Source organism: Homalodisca vitripennis, chromosome X, assembly GCF_021130785.1.
Source record: "Homalodisca vitripennis isolate AUS2020 chromosome X, UT_GWSS_2.1, whole genome shotgun sequence".
NCBI classification, from domain to species: Eukaryota; Metazoa; Arthropoda; class Insecta; order Hemiptera; family Cicadellidae; genus Homalodisca; species Homalodisca vitripennis.
In genome coordinates, this window is record NC_060215.1 from 135,893,248 (window position 1) to 135,909,471 (window position 16,224).

Here is a 16,224-nt window from a genome sequence, read left to right on the forward strand (position 1 = left end):
TAGGCTCGTGCGTCTAATGGGAAGTCCGCCACTGTGTGTATTTGTTTCAGCCTGGACTCATGGCAGTTGAATGAGGAATTCATTACTGATTTTTTTTATATCTATGTACAACTATTGGCTCCACTCAATTTATTTTTATTGGTTCATCACATCAATCGAGTTACGCATGAACTGAAACTGCCCATAATGTTAGAAAGTGATGCTAAAGGGTGTGTAAATAAGATGCAAAAATCTACAACAGAAAAAAATAATATATTTTATTTTACATTATCGGCTTTATATTTTACATGTTGTTAATAAATAAAGTTTGTTATATTATGAACATATCTTTATGTGCTGAAATAATACCCTCAGATGCTCAACAATGTTTTTGTGCTATAAAGACTTAACCTAAATTATCTATCAATTAATCAATCTCTTTATTCTTTCCATGTACAATTTACAAGTAGAAAACTTTGATTATATGATGTCTATATTTGGTAATAATACAATCAAAATCCCAGTTGCACATGTTTCTTCTTAATACATTAATTTTCAAATGTACGTGTTAGGTAATACTTTAAAATTATGTTACGCATTATGTAAAATTAAAATTACATAGATGTTTATTCACTCGAATTATATTATTCAACTATTGAACATTAAAATTGTAATTGATAAACTAAAGAAAAATGTATTAAGATTTAACCAGCTCTTCTATTATAAAGTACATTTACATTTTATTAATGAGGGTAAAAATAATTCAAATTTATTACAAATAGTAAATGACGAACTCAAAAAATTTGACAAAACAAATATAATAAAACATCAGAAGACTCTCTGAATTTGGCTCAGAAATGTTGGATATAGTTTATTATTTATATTAATAATCAAAGCGATACATAAATTTCATATTATTTTAAAAGGACACAATATCAAACGTGTAAAACTAGACTTCATTAAAACATTCGGAATTTTGTTTGTTAACGGCAGTTTAACATATAAAGGACACAAACTGCCATACTAATTAATTATATACATATTATCTACACGGTCTGGCAGAACAAATTAAATCAATCCTTGGGTACATTTAATGTTTCAAGAGCGAGGCATGTTACAGAGTGATCAGGCTAATCTTACTATTATTTGACATATTACTATTTCAACATAGACAGAATACACAGTATTCTTGTTTAACTATTAATTATAAAAATTGTTCAACAAATGAATAAAGATAATCCAGATTTACTTTAATTATAATTGCTTAAAAAGAGGATTGTTTATTTCACTTCATAATCTTTACTTATTGCTTGTGTCTAAAGACATCTACAATGTAAATATTGAGTTTAGATCTATGACACGCTTGATCCCACCTGATCCTAAAGCACGGTGGAACAACCGGGTTTTTCACATGACATAGCTAAAACTCAAAAATTGACATTGCATCAACCATTCCCACCAGTGGAAAAGAGACATAGAATTAAAAAGCCATTTTCTAACAGCCCATAACTGACATAAACAATAGCCTGTGCAAACATTACTGTACCCACTAGTACCCACAAAATTTAAAACAAAACGTTAGGAACCTTGAAATTCACAAAATGATTAAACCTCTAGTTATATTACACCGATATCATGAATATAAAGTATATATTTAAAAATAACACAATAATCAATATCAGTTGATGACTATAGAAGTTTGAGGATAAATTAGCTTAGGTCTATAATTAAATATAAACGTCAATCAATACTTTACGGTGGACTAAAAACTATCTAAGACTTACTTTTTAATCTATTTAAGATATAACAGATATAATGGCTCATTTACAATGATAAGCTTACCCTTTATACACAACAAATTGTCACTTCAACTTCTGAATTTTTGTAATACAGACCCTATAATTAATGTTTTAGTGTTGCTAATGTCTTATAATGGCTACATCAATGGTAAGTTTTATTACCAATGATCTTTAAAATAATAATACCTCTGTATAAAATACTTTCCGACTAATACTTATTGAAAATAATATATTTCAGGATATGAAATTATATACCCTACTGTAAATGTGGATAATAGAGTTATTAAAATATGTAATAGGTAGTATCTTGAAATCAGGTAATGTCCAACTACACACAAGGTGATTGGCACTTAATATTTAAAAGTGTTAGATTATTGTACATGCTACGTGGAATAACATTTTTTTAAATTCAAACTCCTCTTCAAATAACAAATTTAAAAAACTTTTACAATATGAGTGACATGTAAATTTTTCAATATTAATTTAAATAACATACTGTATTAAAACTTTTAAAATTACTAAAACTTGATAGATTTTTATAAGAATAAACTATTTTTTCATTAACATAGGTTACCTTTTATTGTGATTTTAAGTGACTGAAAGTAAAAGATTTGCAAGTTTTAGAAATTCACTTCTAACTTTAAGAGGATTTTTTTTATTATTCAAAGCAAGTGTGATAGGTGGCAAACTACTTCAAAAACTTCCTATATAAGTGATCTTTTAATTGGTGCATAGGACTTAAAGAATGTCCTTCTTTGACTGACAAAGCTTAATGTTTGAGTAACTGAAAGTACTTATAGTTTCGTTCTATTAATAATAAAAAAAAGGCCTTTAAGGCTCCATCAAAACATCCAGCTTATTATCATTGGGCTATAGATTTACCATTTATAATATTAAGCATCAAAAATATGACACATATCAAGCAGCAAAATAAAAATACTTAAGTGTTGGTGATTGACAGAATTTTTGCAAATCGTTTTACAGTTTATTGTTTCAAAAGTAACTAACACGATTAGTAAACAAATGATAGCAAACCATATTCTTATTCTTAATTGTATTCATTGATTTTACTTGGGAAAAAATGTAATAAAATCGAATATACATTTGTTTCTACAAAAGAAGTACATTTTGGAATTTTTAGTTCACAGAGTACAATGCAGAAATATTAATATCCGAAACTAGGCAATAAGAAAAGACCCGTAAGCAAATCAATTGTGTAGAAAGGGTAAATATACTAAAACTGGTGGAATCTCTTGAAATACTGAACTAAATAGTGATTACACTTAACTTTATACTAACGTAACAAAATAAATACTTTTATCATCAGCTTTTTAATGTAACATAACACTGTTATTGCTGAAATAATTTATTATTATGGTGTTAAAAATTTGAGTTTTTAAATTTATTGTTCAAGTCAATTGTTAGGTTTTGAAAACTAACAATGACATTTGGTCTGCCTTCATCTAACTGCACAACAGAAAACTATGAAGATAAGAGTTAAAACTTAGATTACAATGTACAAATCATAATCACAGATAAAATTTATTCACAACCTACTATATAATATTAACTAAAGAAAATATACATAAATTAAACACGTTTTAGAATCTGTGAGGCTCTCAGATATAAATATAAATATTACAACAATGCAAAACAAATGGTCAACAAGTTTTGATCAGTCTCCTCAATATGTAGTGAGAAACCATTCAACAAACCCGGAAGGGTTCACGCCTGGCTGGTTTATTCCTGTACTGAGCACAGCAAAAACCAATGTATCATTACATTTGAGCAATCGTACGCAAGTCCAGGAGCAGCATGTTTCTAATCGCACAAGTCGAGATACTGGGTTAAAGGTATAACTTGACCAAAACGTCTAGTTTACTGTGTTGGATGTTGGTTGGAGTAGACGGAGCTTCCTTAATGTTAATAAGGTTTTGGCAAGACTAATCATGAAGTACCCTGCCTACATGCATGACTGCTAAAGTGCTCACACTATAATTCCTCATGGTGGACATAACATTGGATCTCAGCAGGAGCAGCTCCAGCTTCCACTTTTCCCATCCTGTCACTACAGAAGCAGCAGAGAAGTAAAAGAAACACTTTCCATAAACATATTATTATTATTAATATTTGCAAAATTAAACTTTAAGTTATTGTTCATTATAACTACAAACAAGTTTTAGTTCAAAATGAAATAGGTCTTTATTGATATAACTTATTTTTCTTCTTAATCTTTCGATACATAAAAATGTTGAGTAAAGTTACACGTTCTTTTTACAGAATCATTCCATGGGGAGCAACTTTTTCAAATCACAAACACATATTTGAATATATTCAAACAGTGACTAAGACCGATGTCAAGGAAGTTTAAACAATGCCTTCTATATCAGTGAAAATTACATATCAAAGGACTTTTAAGTGTCCACTGATTATACTAAAAACACAATTGATGTCTTCATGGAGACAACTTGCCCGATTGGTGCTAAAGGAATCGATTGAAGTACAAGAGGATTCTTAGGTTAAAGGAACATTTTCCTACTAATATTATGTCATTTTGCAGTGCAGCAGCATCTGTGGGGTTGTTTGACTCAGTCATCATATCGTCTACATAGAAATCTGGTATGTTATTTTCCTTAGCCAGAGATAACTTGTGTCATCCTCAGGATGAAAATTTTAAAGTAATAATTGAAGATTACGTTGTTCCTTTCTCATCAGGATATGTCTGGATATTTATAATATGTCAGCTGTCGTAGAAAACTTGTATAAACTAGTTACAAATATAAGGGAATATGCCTGCCTTTATAGTAGGGTCTACTCTAATGGAATCATTTTAAAACAAACCTGATGACGATTTGGCCTGAACATAAAAAATACATACTCTACTCATAGTGTTAGTATTTCTGATGAGTGGGAGAATTGATAGATAATATTTTAGTATGCTTCTTCTGGAACGTTATCAGTTCCCCTTTCTCACTTCATTTTTTTCTGAAGATCAGATCTGCCTTTTTTCTTTTTTTTCAAAGCTGCCATCTGAGTATAAATGCCACTTTGATCGCGGTCAAAGAGTTGCTTACATGGTTCAATTATTCCGGAAAGGAGAAAGCCTTTCATTTCCATAGAAGGGTTTACACGAAATTTGCTGAAACGAGCCAAAGCAACATATGGGAACATTGGCCCAGTAGAGAATGGAGTCCAATGTCAAGGGAATCAACAGAGAAGAAAGAAGGTAGAAAGCTAACAATGTAGAAATCTTCGGCTCCAGTACCTTACTCAAGACCAGGACACAATTAGTCTCAAGGGCACAAATTGACAATTATAAGAATTCCATCATCATTCTAGAAGTCCTGAAACCTGTAGTAAACATCATGTATTTCTAATGGGTAGCATAAGCCATTCATTTCCTCATGCTCACCTGCACCTGAATGGAAGTGTATGGGAGGGAACACATAATTGTCACCCAGTAGGTGACTTGCCAAATAGAACCAAAAACTAGTGCATCATCTTGCATAAATAGACAATGATAACAAGTCAATCATCTTTCAGGAAAGCAGCATCTTGGATGTGGTACTGAGACTTGTATAAAACAGCATGCATCTATAATGGATGCTGTCAGTCATCAACACAGTGTTCTCTCATGATAACCTGCACACCTTTTAACCTCCCAGTCATCAGAAATAGTAACAGTATGACTAAAGTGCATGGATTTTCATAGGTAAAGTTCAAAAAATAAAAGCCCTAATTAAAGAACATGGTCATAGAAAACGAGTATCTTATTGTGAAGATTGTAGAAATTAAACTGAAATAATACACTCTAAATACTAAATGATTGGTGCAGCCATGGTTGAATTTGTACGCATACATTGAGCTAATCCTTCGACAGTTATTCAGATTAATGAGTAAGCAATCAGTAGTTCTAATGTCAAATAAAAAACTGTTTCATCTTATCAAATAAACATGTTTTTGATTCCTATTATGTTACATCGTAATAAAACTTTACTCGGTTCAATTACATAAACCTCAGACATATCACAAATTTCTACATTACTCTAACATGTTAATGTGCTTGTCTGCTGCTAGGATTTCTTATTCTAGAAGTCTTCAACAGACTTATACGAGTTCTCTGGAATTGTTTTTCTCTAAAGTGACGAACATTAAATTAAGAAAGCCATACCTATTACCTGAACAATATCCAATGGAAAACTCAAGTAATTTTGTATTTGTTAAAAGCTTAGTTATAAACTGTTGTAAAAAACACAGGAATCATTATGTAAAATTAAAAATGTATGTAAAAAACAAAATACAGGAATCAATATGTAAAATTAAAAATGTATGTAAAAAACGAAATACAGGAATTATTATGTAAAATTAGAAATGTATATAAGTACTGAGAGAAATCCATCACAAAAAGTACATTGACTTTTTTTATTGTTGAATACTTCATTTAGGGTAAAATTTAAAATAAATAATTTTTGAATACGGTGTGTTAAGACACGCACGGTTGTCTTCACTGTGAACAAGACGTGTTAGGAGTGGGCAAGTAAACAGGAACACACAGGTAGCTGGGCTGCCGATCGTGGTCGGTGCGTACACTGGAAGATTCTGAGCAGCGACAAGGCACTTTGTACACAGCAGCAGGTGGGTGGAAGCTAGTCAGTAGGGGTAGAGTCACCTCTGGTCTGGACTGTTCACTTTCTTGGTGTACGCAAGTCACTGAAACACCAGACACAACAATTGTATATCTACACAATTAATGGTTCATCAATTCTAGTTGTCCCTGACAATCGTTGATTGATGGCTCAATGGTTAATGTGTACTAACTAGAATATCGATAACCACATACATTAGTATGTGTATGTGACATCTGAAGTATCTGCATTCTGGTCGTGAAGCTGAGCCGAAGCTCAGATTTTTTCTCTTATCAAATAGATTCTAAGATTAAAAGAGAAAGATCACAACCCAGCAACAAAAATAATGATTAAACTAAATGCATACAATTTTGCTTTCTTTAACTGCTACCAAGTTAGAGTAACAGCTTCCTCGATGGGTTCAGGGCACAATGAGATTTGCAATTGCACGGGCATTGCAGAACTGCTACATTATAATGCAAATTTAACGTACAAGTTATGTTCCTGATGGGTTCAAAAAATGATCACTGAAGTTCACAAAACCCAGCGACTTGGCAAGATTTTGATATTTCTCACATAGCATAGTGAAGAGGGAGAAGTCTTTTTAATCCAAATTACTACAGGTGATGAAACTTAGACTTGTCATGAAACACCTGAATCCAAACAACAGTCAATGGAGTGGAGACACATTCATCTCCAAAAAAATTAAAGTTCAAAGCGACAATATAAGCACAATAAAGCACGTGCACGTTAGATCTGATGAGGAAGTGAAAATGCTGTGGCGTTGTGACTATTGGAGGGAAATTTTTACGAAGAAGGTATAAAAATGCTGCTCATCCGCTATAAGAGTTTTGAAATTGGAACAAACTTTTTAGAAAATAGTTTAACCCTTATAACGTCAGTATATCTTTTCATGACTTCCAGCAAACGGCACAATATTAAAAAAAAAAAAAAATTATATGTGTAAAGTTCATTTTTATTTTTACTTTCTATAATTATGGTAAGTATAAAAAAGTAAAAATTTTAAAATTATAAAGTTACTGTACTCAGGATCGTCAATGTTACGAGACATGTTATTTATCACTAATAATGAACACGGTACTTTGGAATTATACCGACCACACCCAGACATGAATCGTTATTTGATATTTTGCTTCTACTGATTACTAGATTAGCGTAGAACAATATTTCGTCAATATAAAACAGGAATTGTCTTATCGCAAACCCCTCCCCATCCTCAGACAGAGGTCAAAGTCGAGCAGTCTAGTAGATAACGTGATTGCAGAGTCTCGCCGCCCGTTCAGCTGGTGCGTCGCTTTCTTGTACTTCCGTGTTTTACCTCTACATTTCTCCAAACACAAAAATTCAATAAAAACAAACATGATCAAACTAAAACTAAACTCTATATTGAAAAAACACTCAAAACTTGTTTTTATTCTTGATCATACTCCGCCACCCAAAATGCGAGTGCCATGCCTTCTCGCTGATGTCAACGAAAGAAAAACATCCCTCGAGATAGTACCTATCAGTAAAATATCAAATCCTAGAGGATCTGATCAGAAATATAGATTGAATTGTAATGGAAAGGCAATTATGTACCGCGCAAATCATGTGATGCCGCGTGGTCTGTCGTAATCGGGATTCTCGAGAAAGATAAGATAACAGCGACAACAATACCGATCACAGTGCCTGGAAATGCTTGTAAGTTTGTAATTTTGTAATTAGAGTTGTTTTTTCGTTCTATCATGTTTGTTTAGCTATAAATTTATATTTTTGTGTTCTTCATACTGGTGTAGTCGGTATAATCTCAAAGTACCTGAACACTAAATAGGTAACACTAAACACTAAAATGACACTAAAAACACTAAATGAATACTAAAACTAAGATATCAATACTTTTAACAAATAAATAAAAACCATATAAACAGAAAACACGACGAAGGAAACCGACTCAGCGATGGTTAGACACGCACTACCTGAAGCCAAACTGCAAACAAAAGCGCGCGCGCTGTACGGCGTCTGTGCCGTGTGGCGGGGAGAGTGTCTAGACACCGCGTCTATTGTTTCAAACAAAGTAACGCGAAAGCTATATTTTGACGCTTGACATAGGTCAATAACCCACACACATGATTGACGCAAACCGTTAGTGACATTGATCGGATTTAAAAGGAACTTAAATTTGCTATAGACGCAGTTTTGTGTCGATGCGCCGTACCGTGTCTTTGCCGTTTGGAGATAGTTTGTCTATGCGCCATACGGCGTCTGTGACGTTATAAGGGTTAAGGTATACTCTTACATTTAAAAATCAAATTAACTTGAGAAAAAATGTTTTATCAGTTTTTAGAAACAGTAATTACTTTCCGAATAAGCCTCTTACACTGGCACAAAAGATCCACAAGCAAGAGGGTGGTGTATGCTACAGACAAAGATACTATAAAAAGATCCCTTAACAAATTTGTTGTGCTGCTAACAATCGGGGAAGGTTATGCTGCTTACCGCCTGCAGTGTCAATTCCATTGTTTCTTTTCGTCCAAACTGTTCTCAGATCGCCATCTTGGTTCATTGTTTTGTATTGGTCCTTGGTTTTCTCTGTTGTGATTTGTTTCATACTGTGTTTATTGTAACATGAATGTGTATATGTAACTGTAGTCCAGTGAAGGGGATATTAACCTCATTAAACACCTGTTTTCTGACGGATAAGAATCCAATTTAAGTTCAGACAATTCTGATGATAACATTTTTTAATACTGTGTTGGAATGGATCATTTTGTTGTGGGGAGGGGTGAGGGGGAATGAAATTGTTTCTTTAAATAAATAAATATTTTTAAAATATACCTAAACTGATTAGTAGGTGTCAGTTGCGGTGGACACTGAAAAATCAGCTGTGTATTGAGCACAGACTGGGAGAAGACCGGTACCAGTGATGGTGGGCTGCTATTGACGTCATCAATTCGAGTACACAAGGGTTCCTAGACACCTTCAATTGACATTTTGGACACTCAGATGTCATTTTTTGGTGAGCTTACCCTAATAATATTTTCCTAATATTTCTGTTCATTATGGGAATGTAAAACCGAAGAAAAAATGTTAGGATACCTGTCTCTAAGAGAAGGTCCTCGTGGCTACGCTTTGTAGAGTCTCCAGTGCCGCTATCTTTGCTGCTGCTGGAATGTTCCGATTTATTGTCCAAGTGAACCACAGGAGAGGCGGTGGGGGGATTGAGCCGCTTGCGGGTCTGGTAGATGATGATCACCCACACGACAGAGGTGCCAACCGCACAGCACACTACCGTAATGATGATCACTCCGGTCATGTCCTCATCATTGACATTGCCATCGTACACTGCAACACATATGAAAATAACTCATTGTTCTTTTGTGATTTCTTGTACATTATGTCTATAGTTTAGAATAAATATAGTGAACAATAATGGTGATGAATAGCCAACTGTATACACATGAAAATAAATAGGATCTGTTTTTACCCTACATTTTAACCTTATTTTGTTATGCAGTAAAACTTAATAGTCAGTATTTAAACAACCAGTTTTTGTTAACTGTCAGAACTGTGGTAGTAAAGTAAAATTTGCCTTAAGTTGCAGTGATGCAATTTTCATCAAACTAGCATAGCTCCATTTATGAGTATACATGTTCACTACTGGAGGTGCATACTCCTTCAGTTGGCACGAACCATAAATCATCCCTCACTCGCATCTATTTTTGTCTTACTGTGATTCACTGCAGATTGGACTTCCCTTGCAGCTGAAAGCTATTGCTGTTGCACTGTATCTAGTGATCAGTTATAAAGTACTTATTCAGCCTAGTGTTAGTTATATGCTTGAATAGCTTTATCACTACGTTAATTGGTGTAGTTGTTTTAACTAGTCGCTAGACAAAATGTAAAAAACTTAAACAAGTCATACAGTATACATTACTTTTCAATCCATCATAAAGTAACACGTTACAGTTAACACAGGAACATCTGTGAGTCTACTCACTGTGGTAGCTTTGATTATAAGTTACTGCTGATTGTACTGTAAATATTTATAAATGTTGTGTGTATAATTTTATGTGCTAAAAGTACTATGTATGTCATGTTGATTTGAAGCTCTAATTTGTAAAATATAGTATATATATTTATCCTTGCAAGAAATATTTTTAATGTGGTTTCCGACATAATCTTAGTACTTGCATCTGTGTGTGTTTATTGGAGTAATTTCTATTTAAAACAAAAAGCTATATGGAAAGTTACCTGGCAAAACAGTGAGGTGAGCATCACCCTTGTTGGTGCCCAAACTGTTGGTCATCTCACAGCTGTATAGGCCGGAGTCACTGAGCACGGTGTCCATGATTATGAGGAGCTGATCCTCTGCCGTGAAGAAGTGTCGGTCTGTTACTTGCAGGTCTCCGCCATTCTTAGTCCACCGCAGAGTGGGCTTGGGAGAGCCGGAAGCCATACACTCCAGTACGATAGCCTCACCGACCTTCACCTCCTTGTCTTCCATCTCTTTCACAAAAGAAGGTGGTTCTGAATACAACCACATTGTCGTTAATTTAAATCTTTCAAAGTAACAAATACTTATGTATACTAGCCTATAGTGTATAAATGGTTCAAATTATTCAAAATGAGTATTCATCTAGAAGTCTACGGCAGGTCAGATGAAGATCAATAATTACTAATGATACAAATACTAATATAAAGATATATATAGTACATCTGGAAGTAATATTTAGTTCAGGCCATCTGTATTCACTATTTTTTTTTACACCCCTTTATGTTGGACCTCCAGATAACCTGGATCAGTTCAGGAAAATTTTAACTTAGCTTTTATTCGTACTCCCAGACTGCCGAGCATGGGATGGTTGTTTGTTTATCAGTAAACTGTTTGTAGAACTCGAGAGTGAGCTGAGTGTTGACAACTTGGGGCGAGAAGGGGAACAGCCTACCAGCTTCATTGGAAAAAACGTTGATGGATGCTCAGATATTGACATTAATGATATTGAAAGATGGTTGGTGGCAGACAACAGAGGCTACGGGTCTCACTGATGACCAAATTACATTTATTGCAACTTGTTGCGATAAAGATGCTGATAACGCGAACGTTAATGTTGAAGAAAACACGCAGTTATAAGCCATGCAGAAGCAGCATCTCATTTGGGTGAGTTAATGATTTATTTTTCGAGCAACAAGAAGAGACAACACCAGCCGAGCTTCTCATTATTGTTAAAAAGGATGCGTGACCTTACGACACGGAAATCGCCTCCAAAGCTGACAAAACTGAAATTAAGAAAACTCTTTCAGAAAAATTATACTGTATTATGCCTTATCGTGATGTATTTTCCGCAGTAAAAATATTGTATTGTTTATACATATTGTTCGTTATTTTTTCAACATTTTCCGTTTTACCCAGATTTTCGTTATGTTGGATAGGCTGCGGTACCGGCTAGTCCAACTCAACAAGATTGCACTATATTTTCTTTCCTTTTTTTGTTATATATTATATATTTTATGCACCTGAAAACAGTCTTAATAGTAACGTTTTAAAAAAGCTACTTTTACAGTTACTTATTAAAACTTTTATATATATATTATATATATATATATATATATATATATATATATATATATTATATATGTATGTATTTTATAATATATTGTTATTTAACAAACAAGGACCTTTACTTTTATAACGCATTGAAAAGAACTATGTGAATTCAAATGGCCGATTGCGCCAATATTACCAATTTTGTTTACTAAATTAAATCTGATACATTCTAATATCTTAAAACTTACTTATCCACCAATACATGTTGTGATATAATATTTCATAAATGTTAAATAAATTACTTAATACAATGAGGACGAGATTTCAATTACTATACGATAAAAAAATTCTGTTGGCAAACTGCCATGGTCTCTTATTACAGTAAAATATTACATTTACCCCAATAAATCATTATCAAATCTATATTTTAGTAAAACACCACTGTGATGAGTTTTTACTTTTAGCAAAGAACAGGCTTTCCTTAACCAGCTTGGAAGGATCCTCATTAGTATTTGTAAGATTTGTGAATGAACAACTGTTTTAAACAATCACAAGATTATTTTTTACAAAAATTCTTGAATTTAACTTTTGATTGTGAAACACAGGTATATTTTTTTTAACTATGATTGTTACTGTTTTTTATAGAATTCCTTTAATTGTTTTTAAATATGTAATGTAAATTATAAATCTCTCCCAATAAAACCAGATGAACACGTTCTTCAGCTATATTAATTCATACTCAAGTGTGTAAAGCTTTTGGCCAACATCAGTTTTTGGGTTACTGTCATATAGGAGTACTGATAAATGCCATTGGGATTGGCAATCTTATAATGCTAAGTCAATGGTCAAGGTGTGTAACAAGATTATATGCAAAACATCAGTTACGCACATATTACAGTTTAAGACTTACCGACAACAGTCAAGGTGGCATTCGTAATGACCATGCCAGCGATGTTGCGAGCTGTGCAGCTGTACACTCCAGAGTCTACTGGTTTAACATTGACAATGAAGAAAACATCATCTGTCGGCATGACATGTACTCTGCGTTCTTGTGCCGCAGGGAAGTCAGTTCCTCCGTCCTTCTGCCAACCTATTTGTGGAGACGGATGTCCACTGGCAGCACACTCGAGCCGAGCCATACTCCCCGCCTTGGTGGTAACATTGCTGGGTTTCTTCAGTAGCTGAGGAAATGCTGTGTAACATTTACATCAGTCAATTCCACAGGTATTGTTCATGGAGCCGTTTTTTCATATACAGTGAATACTGTTTACAGAGGACAACATTGAAAAGCATGTTCATTGTGTTCTTAAACTATCCTTATGCAATTGTACCAAATTAAAAAACTTGTACCCGCAAAATTGTATGCTCAATATTTGGAACCAAGAAATTACTACATGGGTACTCGCTGTAAATGTGTGCAGTACCAAAATCACACCTGTGGCGCAATCTAGTCACTGTTTTCATCTCCCAAGAAACCACGCTAGTGCTTTGAGCACATTCATGCACTTTAAACATTTACAGCTTGTGGCAAGATCTTACATGAACGGTTGCTTCATACCTCTCAGGTGAGTGACTTTTTGTTAATTAAAAAATATAACCACCGCTTTCAAAACCAAACCAAAAGAAGCAAATACAAAATTTAATTTTTAAAATATTTGAGAATAAAGTAGCTGAGAACCTGTTTATTTAATATTCAATAGTTTGTATTAGGAATTTTGTTTTGGGATAAGGTTAGCAGTGCTGGAACAAGCGTTTGCGGTAAATTGCAACAAAATAAGAATATGTTACCTGTCCGCACCTGTTAGGTTATATGAAAATAACCTGCAGAAAAAGATAAGAATTGAATCGCGTCTTTATTCAGTGAAGAGGTAATGACAGTCTAAGTCAAAGCAACCAAACATTCTCTATAAATTAAATCCGTAAAAGAAACAGCAAATAATGCTTGGTTTACTGAAAATTGAGCAACTTAAAAGTGGTTGCCTCAGGTTTTCGTCCCTTAGGCCCACAACAACAAATTTCCACAAGTAAATTTCTGTAGACAGCCTTATCTACGAATATAATGTATATAAATATTTCCAATTGAAATTGTGAAGATATATGAAATTCCCTTAAATTATGAAAATGTTTAACATGACTGTACTCACTATAGACTGAGAGGTTGGCCTTGCGGGAATAGGCAGTGCCGAAGTCGTTGGACACGATGCACTGATAGAGCGCACTGGCGTCGAGTGACACGTTGTTGAGCAGTAACTTCGATACCTGAGTGACACCTGTCACATTGCGCGAGGCAGGGTCCACCACTGAACGTAACACCGGTTCGGTAAGGTCTCGGTTGTTGCGCCGCCACTTGAAGCTCATCGGGGCATCAGACGACGACACGGCTTTGCAACTGAGAGATACATCACTGCCCGAAAGCGCCACCTGTGTCCGAGGCTCCTCTATTATCCTCGGCTTCGGGAAATCATCTGGAGCTATAATAATATTTCAATATTAATTCCTTTATATTGTAAAAAAATCTTAAAACTTTGAAATCTTGACATTAGAAAATAGAGTAAGTATAGTTGTAAAAATAATGCTTCTTTATAGTCTATGATTTTATATCTCACCCAATAATGCATGCATGACATTGACATTTGTTTTAAACCCCCCATTTGTTTGATACTTGAATTTATATTCATATGAAAAAAGATTTTAACTCAGCATAAGACACTAAAAAGTTACATAAATATTTTTTAACGCCATCAAAATTATAAAGATCACTGACACAGCCATATGTACAATTTTCTTACAACAAAATCATAAACTATCTCTATTTTAAAAGATTAATTAAAATTGTTAATGAAATTAATTCTGGTAAGTATAAATTTAAATTCTAATAAGCGATTTCAAAGGAATATCCGTGGGTAGAATTAGACCATCTCAGAATTTTTAGTCTATAAGAAGTGGCATAAATACATGTGCAAAAGAATTATTGCATAAAATAAAAATGAATATCTAAAAGCTATAAATCTTTTTTAGAAAAATTTGATTTCATTTTTTAACTTATAACAACAAAATGATTGTATACTTCAAAAGAAATTACTGAGTGACTAATTTGTGCTGACGTTAATGTGTTCAAATTTATTAATAGCGAACCCTTATGTTATATAAATTTCATAACTAACATCTACATTTTTTGGTTCACATCGAAAAACTCAAGGATGCGCCAGAAAGTTTTGACACAGATGAATTGGACAGCTTGTTGTTTTATATCATTTATTTTACCAACAATTTCACAATAAAAACTACAGTTTTGTAAGTTTATTGCACTGTTAAACATTTACAGAAAAATATACTGCAATATACTTTGGTATTTAATGTTCGCAAATACAGGTACATAGTTACATTGGACATCTATTTTTTGAAATGGAAAATATAGAATCATAATTGAAGATAGGTCCCTTAAAGTCTCCTTGACTTCTTTATTTAAGCGGGAAATAAAAAACTATATTTAAACTTTCTGGAACAAAATATGTTTAGTACAAACTGAGAGTAATGTAATAAGTATCTAAAGGAGAAACTTACAGCATGAGAATTGTTGAGGAGGCACGTCTAAGAGCAGATGGCCGTGGAGGTGGGCTGGATAAGCACAAAACATGTCAGTTGTGTGAACATGAGAGCTGTGCAGGTACAGGGGCAGCCACGCAATGCCGCAGTCACACACCAGGCTGGTAGAGTTGAGTCGCAGTTGGCGCAGCAGTGGTACATGACTGAGTGTCTGCGCATGAATTGTCTTGATGTGGTTAGCAGACAAGTCGAGGTACACCAGACTGTCCAGCCCAACCAGAGCTTGTTCACTCACAGATGTTATCGAGTTGTCCGCAAGCCCCAATCTCGTAAGCTGACCTAACCCGGTAAATGGACCTTGCATATCCTCTATTGTCCATGAAATTTTGTTTCCATTCAAATCTCTGAAATAAAACTTGAGTTTTAACGGGTTATAAAATATAAACTTCTTAGATTAATGTAACAAGCAATCCACTACAAATTACTATAAATTTTGATTTTATGCCTGGAAAATGTTTTTGAAGATTCAAGTTGCTAACACAATATTTCATTTTTACAACTAGTCACATTGCGATTAAAAACCAAATCGTTATTTGATTAGATATATAATAACATTACTAAAAATTACATTCATAATTACGTACATATTACTGATGCAGCTGATTCAATGCTAATGCACAACTGAACAGAACTTCTTAATGTGATATGACCACTAAAATAAAACATTTCA

The 16,224-nt window shown here is 33.7% G+C and overlaps 1 protein-coding gene across 1 annotated transcript in view; it reads right to left on the reverse strand.

Annotated features, from left to right (window-relative positions):
* Positions 1-233: 233 nt before the first annotated feature.
* The window catches only part of LOC124369870 (leucine-rich repeats and immunoglobulin-like domains protein 3), a 42,692-nt gene continuing 26,701 nt past the window's right edge, over positions 234-16,224 (reverse strand). The window contains exons 9-14 of the mRNA XM_046828003.1: positions 15,513-15,898; positions 14,093-14,419; positions 12,859-13,140; positions 10,655-10,930; positions 9,500-9,745; positions 234-6,488 (exon numbers count right to left, since the gene is read on the reverse strand). Of these exons, the coding sequence (XP_046683959.1) occupies positions 6,283-6,488; positions 9,500-9,745; positions 10,655-10,930; positions 12,859-13,140; positions 14,093-14,419; positions 15,513-15,898 (1,723 nt within the window). The 3' untranslated portion in view covers positions 234-6,282. The remainder of the gene's footprint in view (positions 6,489-9,499; positions 9,746-10,654; positions 10,931-12,858; positions 13,141-14,092; positions 14,420-15,512; positions 15,899-16,224) is intronic.